This window comes from Sinocyclocheilus rhinocerous, unplaced genomic scaffold (genome assembly GCF_001515625.1).
Source record: "Sinocyclocheilus rhinocerous isolate Xijiao unplaced genomic scaffold, SAMN03320098_v1.1 scaffold671, whole genome shotgun sequence".
Taxonomy (NCBI): Eukaryota; Metazoa; Chordata; class Actinopteri; order Cypriniformes; family Cyprinidae; genus Sinocyclocheilus; species Sinocyclocheilus rhinocerous.
The window spans coordinates 375,921-396,063 of NW_015625021.1; the positions used below are offsets into that span (position 1 = coordinate 375,921).

Below are 20,143 nucleotides of genomic sequence, written 5' to 3' on the forward strand. Positions count from 1 at the left end.
TTTACTGTCTATTTAATTTGGTCTGCTCTGCAGGATGGGTCATAAACTTGGCCAGAATCACGTCTTGGCTGCTCGTTTGGGTGGAGGAGGAAAGAAGCGCTACTGCCAGCCTGAATGTACCTGACTACCCTCAGAGACCAGAGTCAAACAGAAACAGACTGGGTGGTATATAGTCATTACAGCGCACACAGATCAAGGCTTTATGGGAAGGGAAAATTTCACCAGGGGCCCAGAGTTTCTGCCTATGAGTGTTTTAAAAAATACTGAACTGCTTTTTAGAGTCAGCTTGTGTAGGTGTATCTATTCCTGTATACTTCTCTCTTGGTCATGCTTTTTAAAAGAATCTGGATTTTATAGTAACACATGTATTTCTGTGTAATGTGTATATCAGTGTTTCTAATAATTGCTTTTATATTTATTTTCACAATGTGTATTCATGTTAATTCTGTAATTTGCACAGGCGACCTGCTTTTGTATGACTTCATTGGACATTGACATGTTAATTAAAATATTTTTTCCCAATTTTTGCTCTCGTGAATTGTTTTATAATTGCTTAACTCCTTTAATTGCTGCGTTCGTGATTGCCTCAACCTCACACCGTGTCTACACTGGACAGGACAGTTGTTGCGCCGCGCCGCACACTGGACACGACAAAGCAACCGTTGAAAATCATATGAAATTTGTGTCAGTAGGTCATAATTGGAACGCAGCAGCAGTTTTCTGTCGGGGATTTGTCATGTCGCGCCATGCCGCATCCAGTGTAGACAGCATCACTGATTATAATGAGTTCTATAGCATTTTATCGCACCGCTCGCGTCCGGTGTAGACACGGTGTCAGCGTCAAAGGTTGCTGTTTACATCATGTTTTTGCAGCGTTGACCGATGTAGCCAGTGTTCTAGTAGCTTCATAAAATTACGGTTGAACCACTGATGTCACATGGACTATTTTGTCGATGTTCTTGGTACCTTTCTGGAACTTTCTACCTTTCTGCTGTCTATGGAGGGTCAGAGAGCTCTCAGATTTCATCAAAAATACCTCAATTTGTGTTCCGAAGATGAACGAAGGCCTTACGGGTTTAGAACGAAATGAGAGTGAGTAATTAATGACAGAATTATCATTTTTGGGTGAACTATCCCTTTAATGCTAGAGCATCCTCACTAATTTCAGAAGCAACCTCAGAGATTTGATTCTATAACCGGTCCTGATGTATCTATACAAAAGCTGATTTTGAAAAAATGATAATATCCTATCCTGAGAAATGACAATAAACTAAATGTCCATCATAGTCCACGTTTAGGAGCGTTACAGCATGTCATCAGCATTTAAATGACTGTTTTATCAGCTCATTCTAGACTCTTCCCCGTGATCACGATAAGACAAAAAAAAGCATGATTAATTCTCGCACCTTGTGGGAAACAGCTAGCGCATTCACGCTGCACATCTATGGAAACACAGCCACTGTTTCCGCATTCCTCACATACCGGCGCAGGAGCGCTGGGCACGACTCCGCCGGTGAGCGGTTAGGAGATGCCTTATCCAAACAAACATGTATAATGTGATACTTTAAACACTGATAATGACTATATTTCGCGCTGGTGTTGAGTAGAAGAGAGACATACTCGGCGCTTTCAGATTTGCCCTTAAATGGTCAATGACGTTTCCGGGGTTCCAATGCGTAATCAGAAAACGGCCTACGTCAGACGCACAATCAGCTCAGGGAATGCCCGGTAAAAATGCTTGATGTCTTTCATCTCAAAGGAGACTAATTTTGGAAACTCTGATTCTTCTTTTCTATTATTATCCCTCAATACAAATCTATCTTTAATCATTATTATCGAGCTCACTTTGACAGTGACTGTATAATACTAGCATTCTGTTGCTTCAGATTAGCAATAAACCAGCAAATGCTCAGAGAATATCACAACAACGTGTATGTGATTGTGAATCGTATTATAGTTATCTAAATACCAGGATGGTGGTGTTTTGTTGGAAGGATCTCATAAGACGCTCTGTTTGTTTTACAAGCAACTGTGTGCAACTATGTAGCTCTTCACCTCTCAACAGTTCACAACCCTGACCTGAACAGCAACTGGATGGAGCTGGAAAAACAAAGCTGACAAAGAAGTGTGCCAGAGTGTTACTAAAGGATCGTGATATCTTAATGGTTAAAGCTTTGTCCTAGTAACCCAGACCAAGCCGTGAAAGGATGAAGCATGAACTAGAATCACCATTTTACCCTTGAGGAAAACACGATCCCAGTCTGCCCAGTGGGACTGCTGGTGTAATATGTGTACTGTCACAAGTTGTCTGCTACATAACAATTAGAGATTGTTCTACAAACAATAAGAGACCTGTGATAAGATACCCATAATATAACCTCAAATCACTTACTGAAAAGCTATTTTACACTGAACAAAATTATAAACGCAACACTTTTGTTTTTGCCCCCGGATCATGTTGTCAGATCCTTTTTTGGAGGTTATGCAAGCCCTGTACAGGCTCTTTAGGGAGGAGCAGAGCTTGCCAAAGTTGACGGAACTGGACATGAATTACTTGTAAAGTCTGCATTCCTGTCAGTACGGTTTCGTAATTAACTGTGTATCAGTACGGATATGACGCTGATTCCAGGACAAGAGGATATGAAGACTATCCTTTGGCAAACTGTTGATTTGTTTGCACGTCACTTACGACTCGGTCTTCCTTAACATTTCCACTAAATGCATTCACACCTCAGTGGGGTAATTCCCTCTCACTCATACAGTCCGAACTAAATCTGGCAAGACTTTAAGGATTTACAAGGATGTTTAACAGGAAATGTTTTATTTTAAACTTTGACCAAGGGAAGTCAGTCTGCATTTGCAGTAGTATTGCTTTGTCACCCGTTATTGAATGGTCTACCACCCCAACCCCCAAAGCAAAACCATAAGACAGAGGTGTACAATTCTCAAATCAATAATTTATTGAAACAATACTGCATTTGACAAGAGCAGCAATGCATATGTTACTCTATTTAAATTACTGGAAATAACTTACACCAATTCATAATATGCATTTCTCAATAACTCAACAGAATTCATTTTGTTCGACAAACACTGTCCTTCTCAGTGCAGTCGAACAAGCGATTGCGGTCCATTTGTAGCTTGGCATTAATGCCACTGCAGTTCATAGTCACTAAAGTCCGGCACATACACCAATCATTCACTCGGCATTTGAAAATGTTCGCCCCCCAGGCAGCGATGGTGACACACACTCGTCGCTTTCCATCCCATTGCACGCCCACGCCGCCCGCGTGCAAGTTCTCCGGCACCGCTTGCGCCGACAGGCAGCCTTTCACAGTTCATGTTCCCACAACTTGTTCCTCCGCTGCCACTTTTTTTTCCCACGGAGGACACGACAAGCTGGAGGGGCAGGGTGGAATGTACCGGTCCCGTGCGCACAGTTCCAAGAGCTCCACTTCTCTCTCACAGCCCCTTTGAATGACGCAGCACTCAACGGCGGCTGGTGCAGAGCCCTTTTGCTTTCATTCGCAGAGAATGACTCGTTCATCCTTTCATTGCATCAAAAGCATCGCCGTTCGTTCAGCGTTCTTGCAGGGACAGATAAGGAATCCATTGGTTCTTGCAGCGGCTCTCTTCGCAGTAGTTGCCCACGTCCTTCAGTGCCTCGCATTTGAGTGGCTGGCATTGAGAGTTCTGTGAAACGCATGAAATGCACCGTAAGTCAATGTCATATGATGTTAAGATTTAACTATGAATGCATGTTGCATATGATCACGCAACGAGCTAATTCGAAGTCTACTTACAGTGACTATGATGCAGTGGAAGTCCCTTGGCTCGTTGTTGTCCACGGTGGTTGGCTCGCCGAGCACCTGTGCGAGGCGTCTCAGCCCAGACACCCGAAGGATGTTGATGTCATTGTCGCAGCAGAACGCCTGAAGGAGCGTGAAGTGAATCTGCAGCGCAATATCATCCTGGTCCTCCTCATCGGTGGCCAGAACGCACAGTACGACACAATCTGGGTCTCTGCAGATCAAATGAATGGCAATTAGTCTCCTGTTTGTCGGGATAACGCAATACAACAGCATGTGTAAAAGTCAGACATAAGTATATACTTACACATTCATTAGTTTTGCAGACTCATAAACGCCGACTGTAAGACAGTCCTGTCTCTGTGCTGCTACCAGCAGCTCTTCCAATGCTTGGCTCACGGTGTCCATTCTGTAAAAACATGCGGACAATGGTAAGCGACAGTCGGATGGTTGTCTGTATAGTAAGATACCCATTGAGATTCGCACTGATTGTGTATGCCATGCATGCAATGTAGAACTTACTTTTTATCAGTGATATTGCATCCAACGACTTCTTCCAGGGTCATTTTGCTTTAAATAATAGTGATCCACAAGTCTCGCAAATATTACAATCCAGTCAAAGTGTGCTGGCCAAAGTATAATCCAAATATCGCTCGTAGCTGTAGTAGTCCTTTGCTCGTTTCGCTGTGTCTGAGAAGTTGTTTCTGCCGACTTCAAGCGAAACCCTCGCTTTTATACCGCTTTCGAGTGGGCGCGGCAATGCGAAACGCTCGCCTTTCTCATTGGCTAGAAATGTTCCACAAGCGTCTCGCTCTCGCTCTGCCATTGGTGATGGGGGAAACTCCTGCTTAGATCCCACGTGGGCTGATTCGGGGGAATATTTGCCCAAACAGCGAGTACAACATGCACCCAGTAGCTTTCAATTTGTTTGTACCGAGTTCGATGGAATTTCCTTATGGAAATGATGGAGTTTCCATAGTGCTTTCGATGTGCATGTTGCAGTTTTGTCTGAAACCTTTGCATCATGTACAAAACTTAATAAAGCCAGAATTTTACGCAGTTTTCATTTATTTTCGGGTTTGAATCGCAAGTATGTCACATATATGGGAAAGGAATGGTGATTGTATCATGTTATTTGGGCACATCCTGAAATTGCACAAGCCGGTTGGTCGAAACTCCTTTGCATATTTGGTGACTCGTGACTCCCAATTCTCACCCCGATGCAATAGCGTGCACAGTTAGTGAAGAAAGTGATGCATTAAATTAGATGGCATCTATCTGTGCAGAAGTCACTGTTTTGCTTTGCGTCTGCTGCGGAGGCTCTAGAAGGCAATAGAGTTTCTGTCTCCTTGTTACCTGGAACTTTCATCACCCAGGCTGTTCCAGTTCCACCGGCTAATTATAGACGGTACAGTCACAGGATCAGAGCTGTTGATGTTCTCATGGGACCTTGTTGTTCTTGAGCTACGAAACCCGTCTGCATAAACACGGGTCAACGTCTTAAGGGAACTTAATTGTTTAATCGATTTACTTTCCTCAACAGAAATGCCTTCAGAGTCAATTCTGTCATAGCCTAATATTGTAACGTAAAAACATAACACATTGTGTTTATGTCCATGCAGCAACACTTTCAGACATGGCTTGCATTTCGAGTGCATTTATGCGTTTCAAATGAATCTAAAATTACTTTTAAAATCAGTCAAATAATCAATAACTCAAATGTATATTAAAACTGAATTGAATCAGTTCACTGTATTAATGCGCCACCTGCTGTCAAATGCTTATGTCGCGCAATAAATCATTTGATACTCTCTGGAAACGACATGGAGTTAACTGTAATTCTGTCACAAGCTGAAATATGCTGTAAATGGTAATTATTAGTAAATAAATGCTATTTAAAATCTTACAAGTGATAAAGTGTGCTACTATGAGTTTCAAGCAAAGCATTTCAGCACTCAGTAGCCTACCTCTGCAGAACCATCTTCTATCAACGACTGCCACCTGTTGGTGATGATTTGTCATGGCAATTTAATTGTAAAATGGCTTATCCATCCAGTTGCAGGGTAAAATGGCTTATTAAAAACTAGGACTCGACAAGGTGGACTCGGACCCAACAATGAGTCAATGACTTTATTTAACTGTGTAGTTACATTTTGCTGGCATTGCTTAACCAGTCAGAAATTGATAATCTGAAAATTCGCGAAAATGGTTCTGTGCGGTGTTATTAGTATTTGTCAGCAATAGCTCTAATTCCGGTCACACCGAGTCGCTTACATCTACAAAGGCAACTTACTGTAATGATAATATGCTTGAGCACACATTATCCTGAGTGTGTTTATTGGCTGCGAATAGTGTTAGATAATTAGCAGGACTTCAGAACACCTTCGTGCTCTCTGAAGAATGGCACATAGGCCTACGTGAGGAAAAACGTGTCGAGGAATGGTAACAGTCCTAATATACAGGAAGCCTATAGGGGGGGTCGGCTGTAATCCAGCACTTATGTCTCACGGATCCCCTGTGGTACCTATTCATTTGGAATACACTTTGCACTTAATCTTGACACCTCATCCCTCACAGTACACACACAAGTCGGGTCAAAGGTAGGTTTGCATAAAGTCTACAGGGTCTCCAAAAGTCCATGGCTCACAAAGTAATTAACACACCCATTAAACTTTTATTAACGTCTTGGGAAAAGAGGTTACGTGCAGGGGCGTCATGCACTTATTTTTGAGGGGGGCTCGTATTGCTTGTCATTATGTGACGCACAGAAGCCACAATCTGTATAACTAATGTAGGCTTATTGGTTTTAATTTAATCTTTCCTTTTTTTATTCGAAATATTCCCAAACATGTTAACTATATCATGAAATATCTCATTTTCAAATGCATGCAAAGTAGCCTAATGATTGACCTCATCCCTCACAGTACACACACAAGTCGGGTCAAAGGTAGGTTTGCATAAAGTCTACAGGGTCTCCAAAAGTCCATGGCTCACAAAGTAATTAACACACCCATTAAACTTTTATTAACGTCTTGGGAAAAGAGGTTACGTGCAGGGGCGTCATGCACTTATTTTTGAGGGGGGCTCGTATTGCTTGTCATTATGTGACGCACAGAAGCCACAATCTGTATAACTAATGTAGGCTTATTGGTTTTAATTTAATCTTTCCTTTTTTTATTCGAAATATTCCCAAACATGTTAACTATATCATGAAATATCTCATTTTCAAATGCATGCAAAGTAGCCTAATGATTGAGTAATCTATTAACTACTACGCATAAAACCCGTGTTTTTACTTAAATATGGGTGTCATGTCATAAACTATTTTAATACGACTGTGTATTTAACGTGAATTTAATAAACACTTTCATTGTACAGAAAGAGAGCAAATAACATTTACATTATCAATGAACATTATCATTGATTTCAGGCTAGCCAGAGTTCAAGAACTCTCAAAAACTTTCATTATAATCACTGAAGCTGTTTACACTGTGAAATGAATCTCTTACATCTGCATAATATTGTTTCTGATGAGAGCATTCGGCAGAGTGCAGGGCGTTTCAGCGATGACTCATCTGAACGCCTCTGATTGGCCATTGCATTCATACGCTCAACAGAATCGTGTGTGATTGGTTATGGCTATTTTTTGTCTTTTGGAAGCTGCATTCAAAAAATCCACTTGGCTCAAGACGCGGAGAGAGCACGTGCCTCTGGCAATATGGCGGGGGTCTCAATTTTTGGTGGTTATGACAAAAATACAATCTTTCCACTACATTAATTTATGCTTCCAAACAGCACTTTGCATTCAGTGCACATGTGCATACCTAGCCTACTAATATTTAATATCAAATCATCTTTTTTAACATGTTCGAGACTATAGTTTTTTATTTATAAAATCGAAAATGTCTTTTTAAAAATCTGAAAGATTTAAAAAAAAAAAAAATGTCCTTATGAATTTATAATTTACCCTCGTTTGTTTCAGAGCAAGCATGACGTCGCCCAGTATGCCGCGTTTTTAATGGTGACGTAAGGACGTATAAATCAGTATTCTGAGAAGGATCACCTGTGTTCAGGTGATGTGTGGCGGTTTACGGGGAAACATATAGGAGAGACGCCAGGTAGGCTGTTTACAACACAGTTCAACAACTAATTAGCACATATTTTCGACGTTTAGTTTTGTCAGTAAGATCAAAATAATTTGTCAACAGCATGTCCTCACCTGGTTTTACTGACATCTTCCACTGTGAAGACACTCAGCAATCAAAGGGGCCGTTCTCATTCACTGATGATGGGCTAAATGACAGTTTGGATGGGTAGGTTAATGGATAAGTTTATAATATTTCTGAAAATATATGAAATATCAAAATAACTTTAAGAGTTTCTAAATTTTAATGTAAAAATCCACTCGGGAAGCTTTTTAAACGGGCAGTGGGCTAATTTTATATTATAAAAAAACAATCTGTTTTTCAGGAGTTCAACTGATTTGACTGATGTTTTTGAGGAGGATTTGTGTGAGGGTGATCTCTGGATTCCTCCAAATGATGATTTGACGCAAAACATTGCTGCCCAGCTGGAGAACTACCTTTCTGATGAGAATCTGGCAGATGATGCTTTTCTGCTAAAACATGTGCAAAGAAACAAGATGGGTTATGTTAGTTTGAAGCTGCTGACATCTTTCAAGAAGGTGAGATCAAGTAATCAACAACCTCTCAATCTGATTTGAAGTGTCATCACGAAACAAACTGTAAAACTGTTTAAAAAAAAAAAAAAAAAACTGTGGTTGTCTGAATTTTACATTTTAGGTTTTACGGGTTGAGTTTAAATTTAGTTTAAGACCAACCCTCTGAATTACTAAATCTGTTTTGTACCTTTTATAATTGGCAGACAACCACCTAAAAATATAGGTGGTAATGAGAAATTCACATGATGAATCAAAACTCATTACAAGTAGCTTTTCCACAGGCTGAGGATGGTAGATACTATATAGAAGGTGCAGAGTGTCTAACAAATACAAGACACTATCAATGTAACCCAACACTAAAATAATACAATAAATGTTAATTTAACAACATAAGATGTAACCTAAAACCTGTGTTTTGATTCGTGTTCTCATAGATTAAAGATCTCACGCGTGACTGGCGCACCACACTGGCGGCTGCAAGAACGTCTCCGCAGCTGGAAGTGAATGAGATGGGAACCAAGGTGCGACGAAGGACTCCGGTACCTGACTGGCTCCTGTGCATCCCCACAAGCAAGCTACTTCTGGCCTGGAACTTCCTAGACGGTGTAAAAGACGAGGAAAACGGGTCACCGGGTGTGGAGCAGCTAGGCATCATGGAAGCCGCAATGCGGGTGTTTTCCCCCTACGGAACCATCTCATCTCTCCGCATTCTGCGGCCTGGAAAAGAGATCCCTACAGAGTTGAAGTGCTATACTAAGAGACACCTGGAACTGGGGCGCAAAGTGTGTGCTGTGGTGGAGTATGAGTATCTGGAAGGCGCGCGCAAGGCCTACGAAGCCCTGAAGGCGGAAGAGCAGCAGCAGGGAGGAAGGGGTGTTTGTGTGGTCCTGCTGGGAAGCCGTGGAACTCGTAAGCCAGGATGGAGCCAAGGTCTAGCGGAGGAAGAGTCTGAAGAAGGTATTGCCAATGAGAGTTTAAAAAGGCCAAACAGAAAGTCCAGGCGCTTTTATTCTCTGGAGGATTCTGCTGTTTGCAGCTCTTCAGAGTCCGATTTTGCCCCTGCTTCGCCCCGGCCCAACCGCAGAGTCACCCGTCCTCAGGCCCTCTACGGCAGCCCCCTCGCCATCCCACGGATATCGACTTTCCGCTCTGACCCTTACAGGAATCCCCTTGGCAGTCCTGTAGGAAGCCCTCTCCTGCCTCGTAAGCTTTTTCCTTGCAGTCATGTGACCTCTCCTCTGGCCACACATCCTTTCAGCAGCTCGCCCATTGTAGCTGGTACATCCTCCTCCAGCAGGTACAAGGGCTCGTGTGAGCTCTCCCCAGACGACTTGGGCTTCACAAGCAGCCCTTGGGTCCAGAGACGTAAACATGCTGCCCAGGTCATTCAGCCTGAGATGGGCGACTCGGTGTCACCCAATCAGATAATGAAGTCTTTAAGTGTCCTGGTTGTTCGCCAGCCTGTCGGCCCTGATGGGACCAAAGGGTTTCATAATTGCATTGGTAGAGGGAAGGTGCTGCTACCACACTGACTCCATTAAAGATGCATTATAAGGTCCTTTTCCCCACTGAGTCTGTATGAGTGCAGTGCAACGGAAGCACTTTTAATGCAACATGATTACTGTTGCATGATTATTTGTCCTATTAGTGAACATGGAAATAATGTTAAAAAAAAAAAAAGTGTCTAATTAAATATTGAAATAAAGATGAATTTGTACTCCAATTTTAGTGAATGCAATATTATTTAATATTAGGATTTGAATTATGTCCTGCATCTCCACCTTTTTTGTAGCAAGCCTACTGCGTTTTAGATTATAGGAGGTACCTCTGGTTTAGGGAATTTCTTCTCAAAAACACAAACCATTTAAAATCATAAAGTTGTGCTACAAATAATCCTTATCCATCAGTTTGCTTGAATGAGCTACAAATGTACTTTTCTAATACCTGTATTAGCAGCGTTTACTGGGATGTTTTTAAAGCATCTGTCAGAATGATGGAAATCACATTGAAATATTACCATTTAATGTTCCATTTGATTAAGGCAACATGTGACCCTGGAGCACAAAACCAGTCTTAAGTCGCTGGGGTATATTTGTAGCAATAGCCAACAATACATTGTATGGGTCAAAATTATCGATTTTTCTTTTTTGCCAAAAATCATTAGGATTTTAAGTAAAGATCATGTTCCATGAAGATATTTTGTAAATTTCCTACCGTAAATATATAAAAACTTAATTTTTGATTAGTAATATGCATTGCTAAGAACTTCATTTGGACAACTTTGAAAGGCGATTTTCTCAATATTTAGATTTTTTTGCACCCTCAGATTCCAGATTTTCAAATAGTTGTATCTCAGCCAAATACTGTCCTAACAAACCATACATCAATGGAAAGCTTACTTATTCAGCTTTCAGATGATGTATAAATCTCAATTTCAAAAAATGGACCCTTATGACTGGTTTTGTGGTCCAGGGTCACATAGGTTAACATGTCTGTAACACTGAAATAATCAGGCTTTAGGAGTTATTCATGGTCTGTTGTAGTAATGTAATGTTTTTACACCATTAAGTTTCCTTTTAATGTTCATTGGGTGAATAAAGTTACCTCATTGTAACCGTTTTTTTTTATGTTTATTGCGTTCATAGAGCAAACCTTTCGCAGGGAATTTAATCTCATAATTCGCACAAAGCATCAGGAAAAAGGACGCACTAGTACACATTTAGCACTGAAGAATAACAAAATAGTTTATTAGAATTTTTCAGAATAAATAATTCAATTGAACAAGTAACCATCAGTCTTTTAGGCACTGCTTTACTTTATCTGTAGAGAAAAATGTTAGCAAACACACTTCTGTACAGGGCACTAGCAAGACAAATATGGCATGCCCCAATATGTAACATGCTGCAGTTCAAAACCACATGTAACTCTTAAAACGAACACGAAAATATTGTGTAACCATCACATCTTAGCAGGACACATGACACGCTGTACATGAATAATGCCCCATCATCAGTACACTCACTCACTACATTATGGCTCCCCTCCATCTGGCAATATGGCAAAATATGACAGGCTTGCATAGACTTGATTTTGCTAGGCCGAATTAACAAAATTAATTTGGAGAAAGGCCTATACCATATCTATATGTATTGGCATCACATTAGAACTGAAATAACAGCAAATCGGACAGCTGTTTTATGTTGACATGTAAATATGTAACATGATTCATTCAACCCAAGAAACAGCTATATAAGATATTCAACAAAAACAAGTGTTTTAACACTTTACGATTTCTCAACCATGCGCCTGTAAATGCATAAGCAACAGCTTTAGCTGGCTTGGATTTGCTCGGTTTATCTGGTGAAGCTCTATTTTAAGAACTAACTGTTTTATTAAGGGAGGCTCTCAGAGAACAACTTCACTGCATAGATCATTTAATTATATACATGCACCTTAAATTACAGTTTGGTGTCACACTGTCACTAACAGCAGCCTGGAGCTTCAGCGCTGAAGCTCAACTGCACAATGGTGGTAGGGTCTCTCAAAAACTGGTTTGTGTATTACTCCCATGATTTACTTCTGATACTTGTGAGTTTCCAGCACAAATTTTTAAACGTCAGCGGAGTTTTCACAGTTTTTCAGGAATGTTCTATTGTGTACTAATATACATTTAACATTTCAAATTGTATCAATTAACAAACAACAGAATATTTATAAACATCAAATTCTGTAAAAAAAAGTTTTTCATTTATGATACCTAATGCATTAACAAGCCTTACTGTAAAGTTATTTTATTTTTATTTCTTTTATAAAAATGTGTCCAAAAGAACTCGTACATGTAAGGAATAAAAAAATGCACAGTTCAAGGAATAGTTCACCCAAACCAAAACTCAATAGACATATTTAACCTATTTTAAAATAAACGAAAATATTATTAAATTATTAGAAAAAAATATTATTAAATTATTAGAGACGAAAATATTTAATGTTAGGGTTTGCATGATTAGCTGTATATTTGTGTTTCTGAGGAAAGTACACGCTTTAGATATTTAGCACTGAAAAATAATTTATTACAATCTTTCAGAATAAATCATGAGATCAAACAAGCAACCGTGAATTTTTTAGGCACTGAAAAATGTAACAATTTAAATTCACATTATAGTCCAATGACTTTCCCTCCTCTGTGGAACAACAGAGGGTTTTTTTTTCCTTCATCCACTGGACTCTAACTTTGTTGAAATTAAATGCTGTGTTCTGCAGAAGAAAGTAACACAGGTTTAGAACCTGTCAGGACAGGACATGAAGTTGAGCAAATGACAAAATTGAAATGTTTGGGTGAGCTATTCCTTTAAACTTTCCAGCATAGGTATGCAAAGTATTGGGTTGCATTTTAATATGGGAGTTTGAGACCAGCGGTCAAATTTATGATATAAACCTGTCTGTTTGTGACCAGTGCATGGCATACAATGGGTAACACCGGGTCTAAATCATCTAAATCCAACTCCTGCGGCTCTCCGAACAAGAATCCATCATTTGTACATTGTCAATGACTGCTGAAATTGCTCACTGAGAGGCTCCAACAAAACAGTAAGCATGCAATGTCACAGTATATTACATCTCTAAAACATTTTCCCAGATGCTCTTTTAAAAACAAATGAAACTGCAGGTGGACTGCATGTAACAGTTCATTTCGATGCAAATTTTAAAAACGTTCTTCTCTAATATTCATGTAACGCAATAAATCCATAAGGTATAAACAGAGAGATATCAAAGCATCTGCAAATTTAAAAGTTAAAAAGGGAAGAATAAAGATCAATTAAACGACTAGTTAGTCTATTTTAAACTGAACCTAAATATATTTTTTTAAATGTTTAATTCAGTAATGAGAACTGAAGTAGTCTGAGGGACAAATCTAAAAGATATGTGGCATGCTTGCACCAATTTGCGAACAGATTTAGCCAGAATTGACCAGGCATTCGCTCTTTACATTAGCATCCCATTCAAACTCCAGTAACCTGTTTTATGATACGACAGATGTTTTACCAGACACTGAATCAACCGTAACCATCAAAACACACAGGCTGCTAAACCTGAGAGGAGGAGCAGTTGAATTGAGACTCATACTGTGGTCCCAAACACAACCCCATCTAATTCCTGATCGTCAGAGTCGTCCTCGCTGAGGGAGAAGTCTTTGTGGTTGGAGAGGCGGCTGGGGCTGCAGTTGGATTCTCCGTCCATGAGAGAGCTGTTGGTCGTGGGCTTCCCCAAGTCACTGACAGGCCCCATCCTCTCTGCCTCGGCCATCTGGGCCAGCATGCTGTCCAATAATGGACGGCTTTTGCAAATGTTGTCCAGCAGCTGACATCGGTGTTGTAACTGTCCGATTAGAGAATCTTTTTCCTTAATCGTTTGGTTGAGTTTATGGATGGATTCCTCTGATTGACAGAGCTTCTCATGGAGGAAGAAAATCTCTCTACATGAAAAATAAAGATAAAAATTACCTTTTTAATTAAAGCTGCAGTTAATGCACCATTAGTTGCACCAATCGGAATAGAGCTGTTCAGTCATAACATCAATTTGAAGGCCAATCTAGACCGCTAATTCACCCTCAGGAAATTGCTAATATATATATTTTTTTTTAAGAGTAGCAGTTGGCGATTTGTTAAAAGGGACAGTTCACTTAAAAATGAAAATTCTGTCTTTAATTACTCACCCTCAAGTTGTTCCAAAACTGTATCAGTTTCTTTGAGCTGTTGAACACAAAAGAAGATATTTTAAAGAATGTGGGTAACCAAACAGTTATTGGTCCCCATTGGCGTTCATAGTATGGAAAAAGAAATTCATGCAGATTTGGAATAACTTGAGGGAGAGTAAATAATGGCAAAAATTTCATTTTTAGTTGAACTGTCCCTTTGAAGTCTCTGTTTATTACTTGAATACATTTTCATGTTTTGTTCTGCAAAATTATCTATCGATAGGCCTACAGTGACATCAAATATGAACTTGAAGCTGATGTATTTTTGAAAACAGTTGCTATATTAGGAATATAGTGGTTGTTTGATATGTCTGTCAAGTAAACTTGAAAATTCATAAAAACAATGGCTTTTTAAAATTCATGATTGAGGCATGACTATAGTGAACACGCTAAAGTAATTCTGATAAATACATCAACAAATCCATCAAGATGTTTTTAACTTTGAACTGCTGCTGTTGAGACCACAATCCATAAAAACGTATCCTCCAGTTAAAAAGTCATCTCATCTGAATCAGGAGAGAAATATGCACAGGTCAAGCAACTTTTACAAGCAAAAAGAGTTCTGAACAAATATATTGGTTGGTTTTGATGTGAGAGGACAACAGGGACTGACTTCTTCCACTAGAGGAAGTGTTATCACGGCCTCCTATTTTAGCCTGAAGCGAAAGTTTAAAGTTAAAAACGTTTTAATTATGGATTTGTTTCTTACAAACACGCAGCTTTTCACTTCACAAGATGTTAATTGGTGGGCTGGAGTGGTGTGGATTATTGTGATGCTTTTATCAGTTGTTTGGACACAGCAGAGTGATTGAGGAAACTTGTTTGGAAACAGTAACCCGTCCTCTGTCCATCCAGCATTTATCACACAAACAAGTAGCCCCGTCCCTCACAGCATTACCAGTTCTTTTTCTGATTGGTTAACAAGCGTGAGCCGCTGTCTATTTTGTTTTTTAAACGGTCAAGAGCTGCCAGGTGTTTTCTTAGACCATCATATCCAATAATATCTGTTGTTTTATTTCAGGGATATTTTTACTGTAAAAGTCGCTTACAGTAGCTTAATTGAGCTTTCTGATTTAGCATATACATGGTTTTGACATCAAATAATGCAATATTAGGCATCTACAGCAAGATACGATTGTGTTAAAGGGTTAGTTTACACAAAAATGAAAATTCAGTCATTTTTCTGTCATTAAGGGTCAGGGAGCTCTCGGATTTCATCAGAAAATATCTTAATTTATTGTGTTCCGAAGATGGACGAAGGTCTTACAGATTTGGAACGACATGACGGTGAGTAATTAATGACAGAATTATCCCTTTAAGGAAGTAAATATATTCTTTCCCCTACTTGTCCTTGGCCTCCGTGATTTCTTGCGTGGTAGCTCTCAGTTGCTCATCTTTGCGGATGAGGCTCTCCGCCTGCTCCCGCACGGTTTTCTCCGCGTCCTCCAGCCTCTGCTCCAGGTCTGTGACCCGCCTGTGCAGCGCCGCGAGGTGCGCGTTCGCCTCTCTGATCTGCACCGGCGACGGGGACGACATGCTCGGGATGCGGAAGACGGAAGCACCGGTCCGGTAAGCTCTCGCTCACCCACGACAACGCCGCACCGCTGGGCTGATCATCTTCCGCGGGTCCGGACTGAATGATGCTGAACTCTCTCTCTCAATCTCAGCAGGCGTGATGCTACAGCAGTGGCGCGCGACTCCAGTCTTCGGGAAATCTTCGCGTCTGTAATGCAGCGACAGTCGTCAGTGCGCGTTTACATGCTGCGCGGAGGTTTGTGACATTATCCTATTTAAGCAGGTGTTGCAGTTTGTGTTGTTTTCCAGTCAGCTGACGTGTCATCTGCACCAACTTCATAGCAACCTGTAGCTGCTGACCCGGAAATTATATTTGGAGCCGCTGGCCAATCAGAGTCGCCGAAACAGAGAGACAGCAGTGATTACAAAATGCACTTTCCTTGCGAGGCTCCAAACAAATTGGGTACATATCTTTTGATTTTTGGGCCCTTTTTATTATTACTTATAATAATTTTAATGTGCTGATAACTCTGTTTTTATAATATACGTTTTATAATATACCCGTTTCATTTAGCCTACATTTTTGTAAAAAAAAATAAATAAATAAAAAAAAAGTTAGATTGTACCAGTAATTAAAAATAATATCAAAAATGGTCAAATTAAGTTATTTAAAGACAAGTTTACATAAATTACATAGTCACCTAATTCAGGGAAATCCGGGTTCATACAGGGAAGTGTATGTATGTATGTAGGCTATTTATTTATTTACTTGTACTTTTAAGATTGAATGTGTTGCCAATAGAATATCGTTCATTTTACATCAAATCAAGGATTTGGGATTAAAAAAAACTAGGCTATATTTATGTAAGCTATAGGCTAGTGTATATTTTAGGTTCTTTTATCTTTTTTTGTAGTGTACCTTTCAGAAAACTCCCTTTTCTTTTCTTTCTTTTTTCTCTCTTTTTCATATAAGTTGTTACAGCTGATGGCAAAATAAAACCAGCAATTGGAACTTGTTTGTGCTTAGCTAATACCTGTAGTTATGCATAACTACATATTTTCTTTTCATTAATTATACAATTAACAAAAGCAAAAAAAAGACCTCTAACACTAGCTTGCTCTATTCTTTTTCTATTCTATCTGTTTTCTTTTTATTTATTATATTATTTTAAAAAAAAACTTGCTACGATAGTTATTTTGGTATCACTGAGATACTAATACTATTATAGTTTTTGTTCATGTTTGAGCTAGATTTTATTTTTATATTTTCTGCATTCATGTTGATTTCAATTAAAGTTTTAGTATTTCTGTTGTGTTTCAAGTAACTTTTTATGGTTTAATTATAGTTCACTTTAATAACCTTGGATCGTGTATGGCGTTGCAGTTCCACACCACGCCGACGGGGGGCGAAAAGAACGTGAACGCGACTAGATCCACAACATCATTAGAAGAATGAGGTCAAGAAGAAGCTTTAGCTCAAAGGATAAATTTTATGGCCTATCACTGCATTATCTTAGAGTAACTAAATTGAGTTAGAGGATATAGTTTTTTTTAAAGGGAGAAGGAAATGTGGTTCACACACTCCATAGCAGTTGGTGGCGGTAACGCACAGTTCGTTGTGGACCAACCGCCAATAAACTCAAGAAGAACTCTCGCGATATTCCAGTCGTGTCCTTGATGCAGAAATGGGCTACTGGGATCTGGAAGAGGGCAAAGACTGCGTTGCCAAAACATGGATCACCACAAAAATAGCCACTGCCATCGGTTAGTCTGCTGTATGTCTGGATTCTAGGGTTTCTAACGGATCCTTTGAGCGTGGTTTTTAACATGTGCATTGTTTATGCGCTCTAAAGGCTAAGCTGTTAGCATATACACTAGCTAGTGAAATAGTGAATAACACATCAGCGCGCTATTCTTATAATCGTGTTATATTCATATTTTTCTACTTAGTTGGTTTATCTAACTATAAAGTGGCGTCAGCGTATAATTTTTTTTTTTGTGATTGTAAAATGACGTCCAGGGCTGCTATCACTTTCCAACCGTTGATTTGTTTCATACCTATGTTTGAGTGACTCCCATAATGATGCAGATGTCACCAGGAATGGCCTGCTTTATTAAACAAAGCTTCATGTGCTTTACTACTACTGTTGTTGTTCTGCAGGGCTGGTAGGTTCTGCCTACCACATTGTGGCATTTCCACCTGAAACAGCTGTTGAGGCTTTGACCAGAGCAACATCAGGCACTGTCACCATGGGTAAGACAAATAAGCTGTGGTCCCGTTCATGGTAGGGGATATCTGTAGAAATATAAACACTATCTCTTTCTCTCTCTCTCTCTAAGAAATGAGTGAGAATGAATGGGAAAGTGTACTTAAATGTTGTGAAAATTTTATGATGAAAAAAATATAATGCATAAAAGTGTACCATTGAGTTTCCCATACAGTGTGTGTGTGAAATCAAGGTAATTTGTGTTGGTGAAAGACTTGCTGCATCTGAAATTGCATGCTCTCTGAGTAGCTACTACTTTTGAATAAGTTCTTAGTAACCATTAAAATGAACATTACATAATGTATGTACAATGAATGTAATACGGACATACTACATTCGCCTTGTTGTCATTGTCATGTGACCTACCAGTAGGCCTGTCACGATGACATTTTTTTTGTTGTGCGATATATTGCCGCAGAAATAATTGCTATATTATTGTCATTTTGAAGACCATTTTATGCCACTGAATATATAATCATAATGTAACAGCATAATAATGCAAGAAGGCCCACACACTTCCAAATGACAACAAACTTTTAATTTTTAAGAATATTTAGATCATGGAAATTAAGTATCAAAATATTACATACCTTAAAAAACTTGATTAAATAGTAATGCAAAGTAACAAGTACAAAAAAAGAAAAATGTAAAAAAAAACTTGTATAGATTTTTCCATCTACAGATTTTTCCCTGACCTTCTTTTCTCTGTAAATTAATGGTGCACACTATTGCTGAAAAACACAATCACTACTTAGCAGTCAGATGTCCGTATGCACAAAGACACCGATCCCTAAACAAGGCCATATCTGCAGATAAAACTTTTTTTTTTTTTTTTGTAGAAGCATTTTTTAAATTTGAACTAGCACCAACTACACCACGTTATGTACGAGAAGCTGCAAAAGACACAGGCGCAAGTGGAATGTAAAAAACATGGTGACATTAAGTAAATATAATAGGCGATATTGCGTCACCAAACATTATTGAGGTCATGTACATATATTGCGCGATAAGTCGATATATTGATTATTGCGACAGGCCTACCTACCAGTGTCAGTTGTGTCAGATCACTGTCAACCACAAATCCTCTCTCGTGACCTCAGAATTCTGGGGACTTTTTGTGTACTATTTTAGGAATTCTGTGAATTTGGATATGCTAGTATTTTTACTGAAGGTTGTTTTCTCTTACTATATAGTAGGGAAGTGTGCCATTTTGGATGCAGCCTCTGTCTTTGTGATTCACCTTCATCTTCCATCATTTTTTGCTCTGTCGGCACTTCATACAAAGTTGAATAAAAGTTAAAAGTACTATCTTTACAGTAGCTTGTGTTGGCCTTGTTTACTTGTTACATCAAAACAGTCGATACATTAATGGAATGATTTTAGTTTAAATCCGTTATATCAGATGGCAACACACACACTTGCTTAAATAATTTACTTCCTGTTTGCAACCCTTTTAGCCGCCATGGGCGCCATCTTTGGAATGGCCACTTGTCTTAGCGCACAGGCCAGAGAAGCACCTGACGACCCAACCAACTATTTCATCGGTGGATGTGCTTCAGGTATTTTCCTCGGGGCACGAAGTAAGTACAATATTAATGTTTTTCATAAATATTCAAGGTCACTGGTGTCTTTATTTGTTGTTGTTAAAGAAGAGTTTAAAGAAGTTTGCTGGTGTTGTTTTTTTACGTTTAGCACACAGTGCTATCACGGGTACCACAGCGTGTTTTGGTCTGGGAACTTTGGCTATGTTCACCAAGGTTGGAAAAATGGAAGGCTGGAGACTAACAGGACCCCCAAAACTGTGACCTGATATGTCCCCTAGTGCTTGATGTGTTTATATTGTATATTGCTCAAATAAATGTATTACGATTAAAAATCTCTGGGTGTACTCTTTGTGTTTGAGTTTTCTGAAGTCGCTGTTTTTCTGCACTGTTGTTGTAATTTTGGCCGCATCTGAATTAGGTCATACCATTGATTATTACCTGAGAAGTTAAAGGGGTCATATGATGTTGCTAAAAAGAACATTATTTTGTGTATTTGGTGTAATGAAATGTGTTTATGCGGTTTAAGGTTAAAAAAACACATTATTTTCCACATACTGTACATTATTGTTTCT

The 20,143-nt window shown here is 39.3% G+C and overlaps 4 protein-coding genes and 2 long non-coding RNA genes across 7 annotated transcripts in view; 4 read left to right on the forward strand and 2 right to left on the reverse strand.

The window, feature by feature from the left end:
• Window positions 1-314, forward strand: part of LOC107747733 (uncharacterized) — a 54,937-nt gene extending 54,623 nt beyond the window's left edge. The window contains exon 3 of the long non-coding RNA XR_001640834.1: window positions 34-314. This is a non-coding gene — a long non-coding RNA (uncharacterized LOC107747733). The remainder of the gene's footprint in view (window positions 1-33) is intronic.
• A 2,623-nt stretch (window positions 315-2,937) lies between these two features.
• Window positions 2,938-4,523, reverse strand: LOC107747145 (growth arrest and DNA damage-inducible protein GADD45 beta-like). Its single transcript, XM_016561575.1, has 4 exons — window positions 4,332-4,523; window positions 4,117-4,218; window positions 3,804-4,023; window positions 2,938-3,693 (listed from the first exon to the last, which is right to left on the reverse strand). The coding sequence occupies exons 1-4, from the start codon at window positions 4,373-4,375 to the stop codon at window positions 3,580-3,582; spliced, it is 480 nt and encodes a 159-aa protein (XP_016417061.1). The 5' UTR covers window positions 4,376-4,523; the 3' UTR covers window positions 2,938-3,579.
• Window positions 4,524-7,815: 3,292 nt separating this feature from the next.
• On the forward strand, window positions 7,816-10,207 carry larp6b (La ribonucleoprotein 6, translational regulator b). Its single transcript, XM_016561567.1, has 4 exons — window positions 7,816-7,927; window positions 8,018-8,122; window positions 8,280-8,493; window positions 8,925-10,207. Exons 2-4 carry the CDS (start codon window positions 8,019-8,021, stop codon window positions 10,020-10,022), a joined length of 1,416 nt encoding a protein of 471 aa, XP_016417053.1. The 5' UTR covers window positions 7,816-7,927; window position 8,018; the 3' UTR covers window positions 10,023-10,207.
• A 2,492-nt stretch (window positions 10,208-12,699) lies between these two features.
• Window positions 12,700-16,012, reverse strand: vmac (vimentin type intermediate filament associated coiled-coil protein). Of its 2 annotated transcripts, XM_016561596.1 has the most exons (3): window positions 15,907-16,012; window positions 15,591-15,814; window positions 12,700-13,963 (listed from the first exon to the last, which is right to left on the reverse strand). In XM_016561596.1, exons 2-3 carry the CDS (start codon window positions 15,779-15,781, stop codon window positions 13,609-13,611), a joined length of 546 nt encoding a protein of 181 aa, XP_016417082.1. In that variant the 5' UTR covers window positions 15,782-15,814; window positions 15,907-16,012; the 3' UTR covers window positions 12,700-13,608. The 2 variants fall into 2 exon arrangements, with proteins under 2 accessions (XP_016417082.1, XP_016417073.1); XM_016561587.1 differs by having other exon boundaries at window positions 15,591-16,011.
• Window positions 15,217-15,704, forward strand: LOC107747174 (uncharacterized). The gene is made up of 3 exons (XR_001640773.1): window positions 15,217-15,392; window positions 15,515-15,532; window positions 15,625-15,704. It is a non-coding gene; the product is annotated as an uncharacterized LOC107747174 (long non-coding RNA).
• Window positions 16,013-17,384: 1,372 nt separating the features above from the next.
• Window positions 17,385-19,903, forward strand: LOC107747164 (NADH dehydrogenase [ubiquinone] 1 alpha subcomplex subunit 11-like). Its single transcript, XM_016561606.1, has 4 exons — window positions 17,385-17,524; window positions 17,922-18,014; window positions 19,485-19,607; window positions 19,720-19,903. The coding sequence occupies exons 1-4, from the start codon at window positions 17,446-17,448 to the stop codon at window positions 19,830-19,832; spliced, it is 408 nt and encodes a 135-aa protein (XP_016417092.1). The 5' UTR covers window positions 17,385-17,445; the 3' UTR covers window positions 19,833-19,903.
• The last annotated feature ends 240 nt before the right edge of the window (window positions 19,904-20,143 follow it).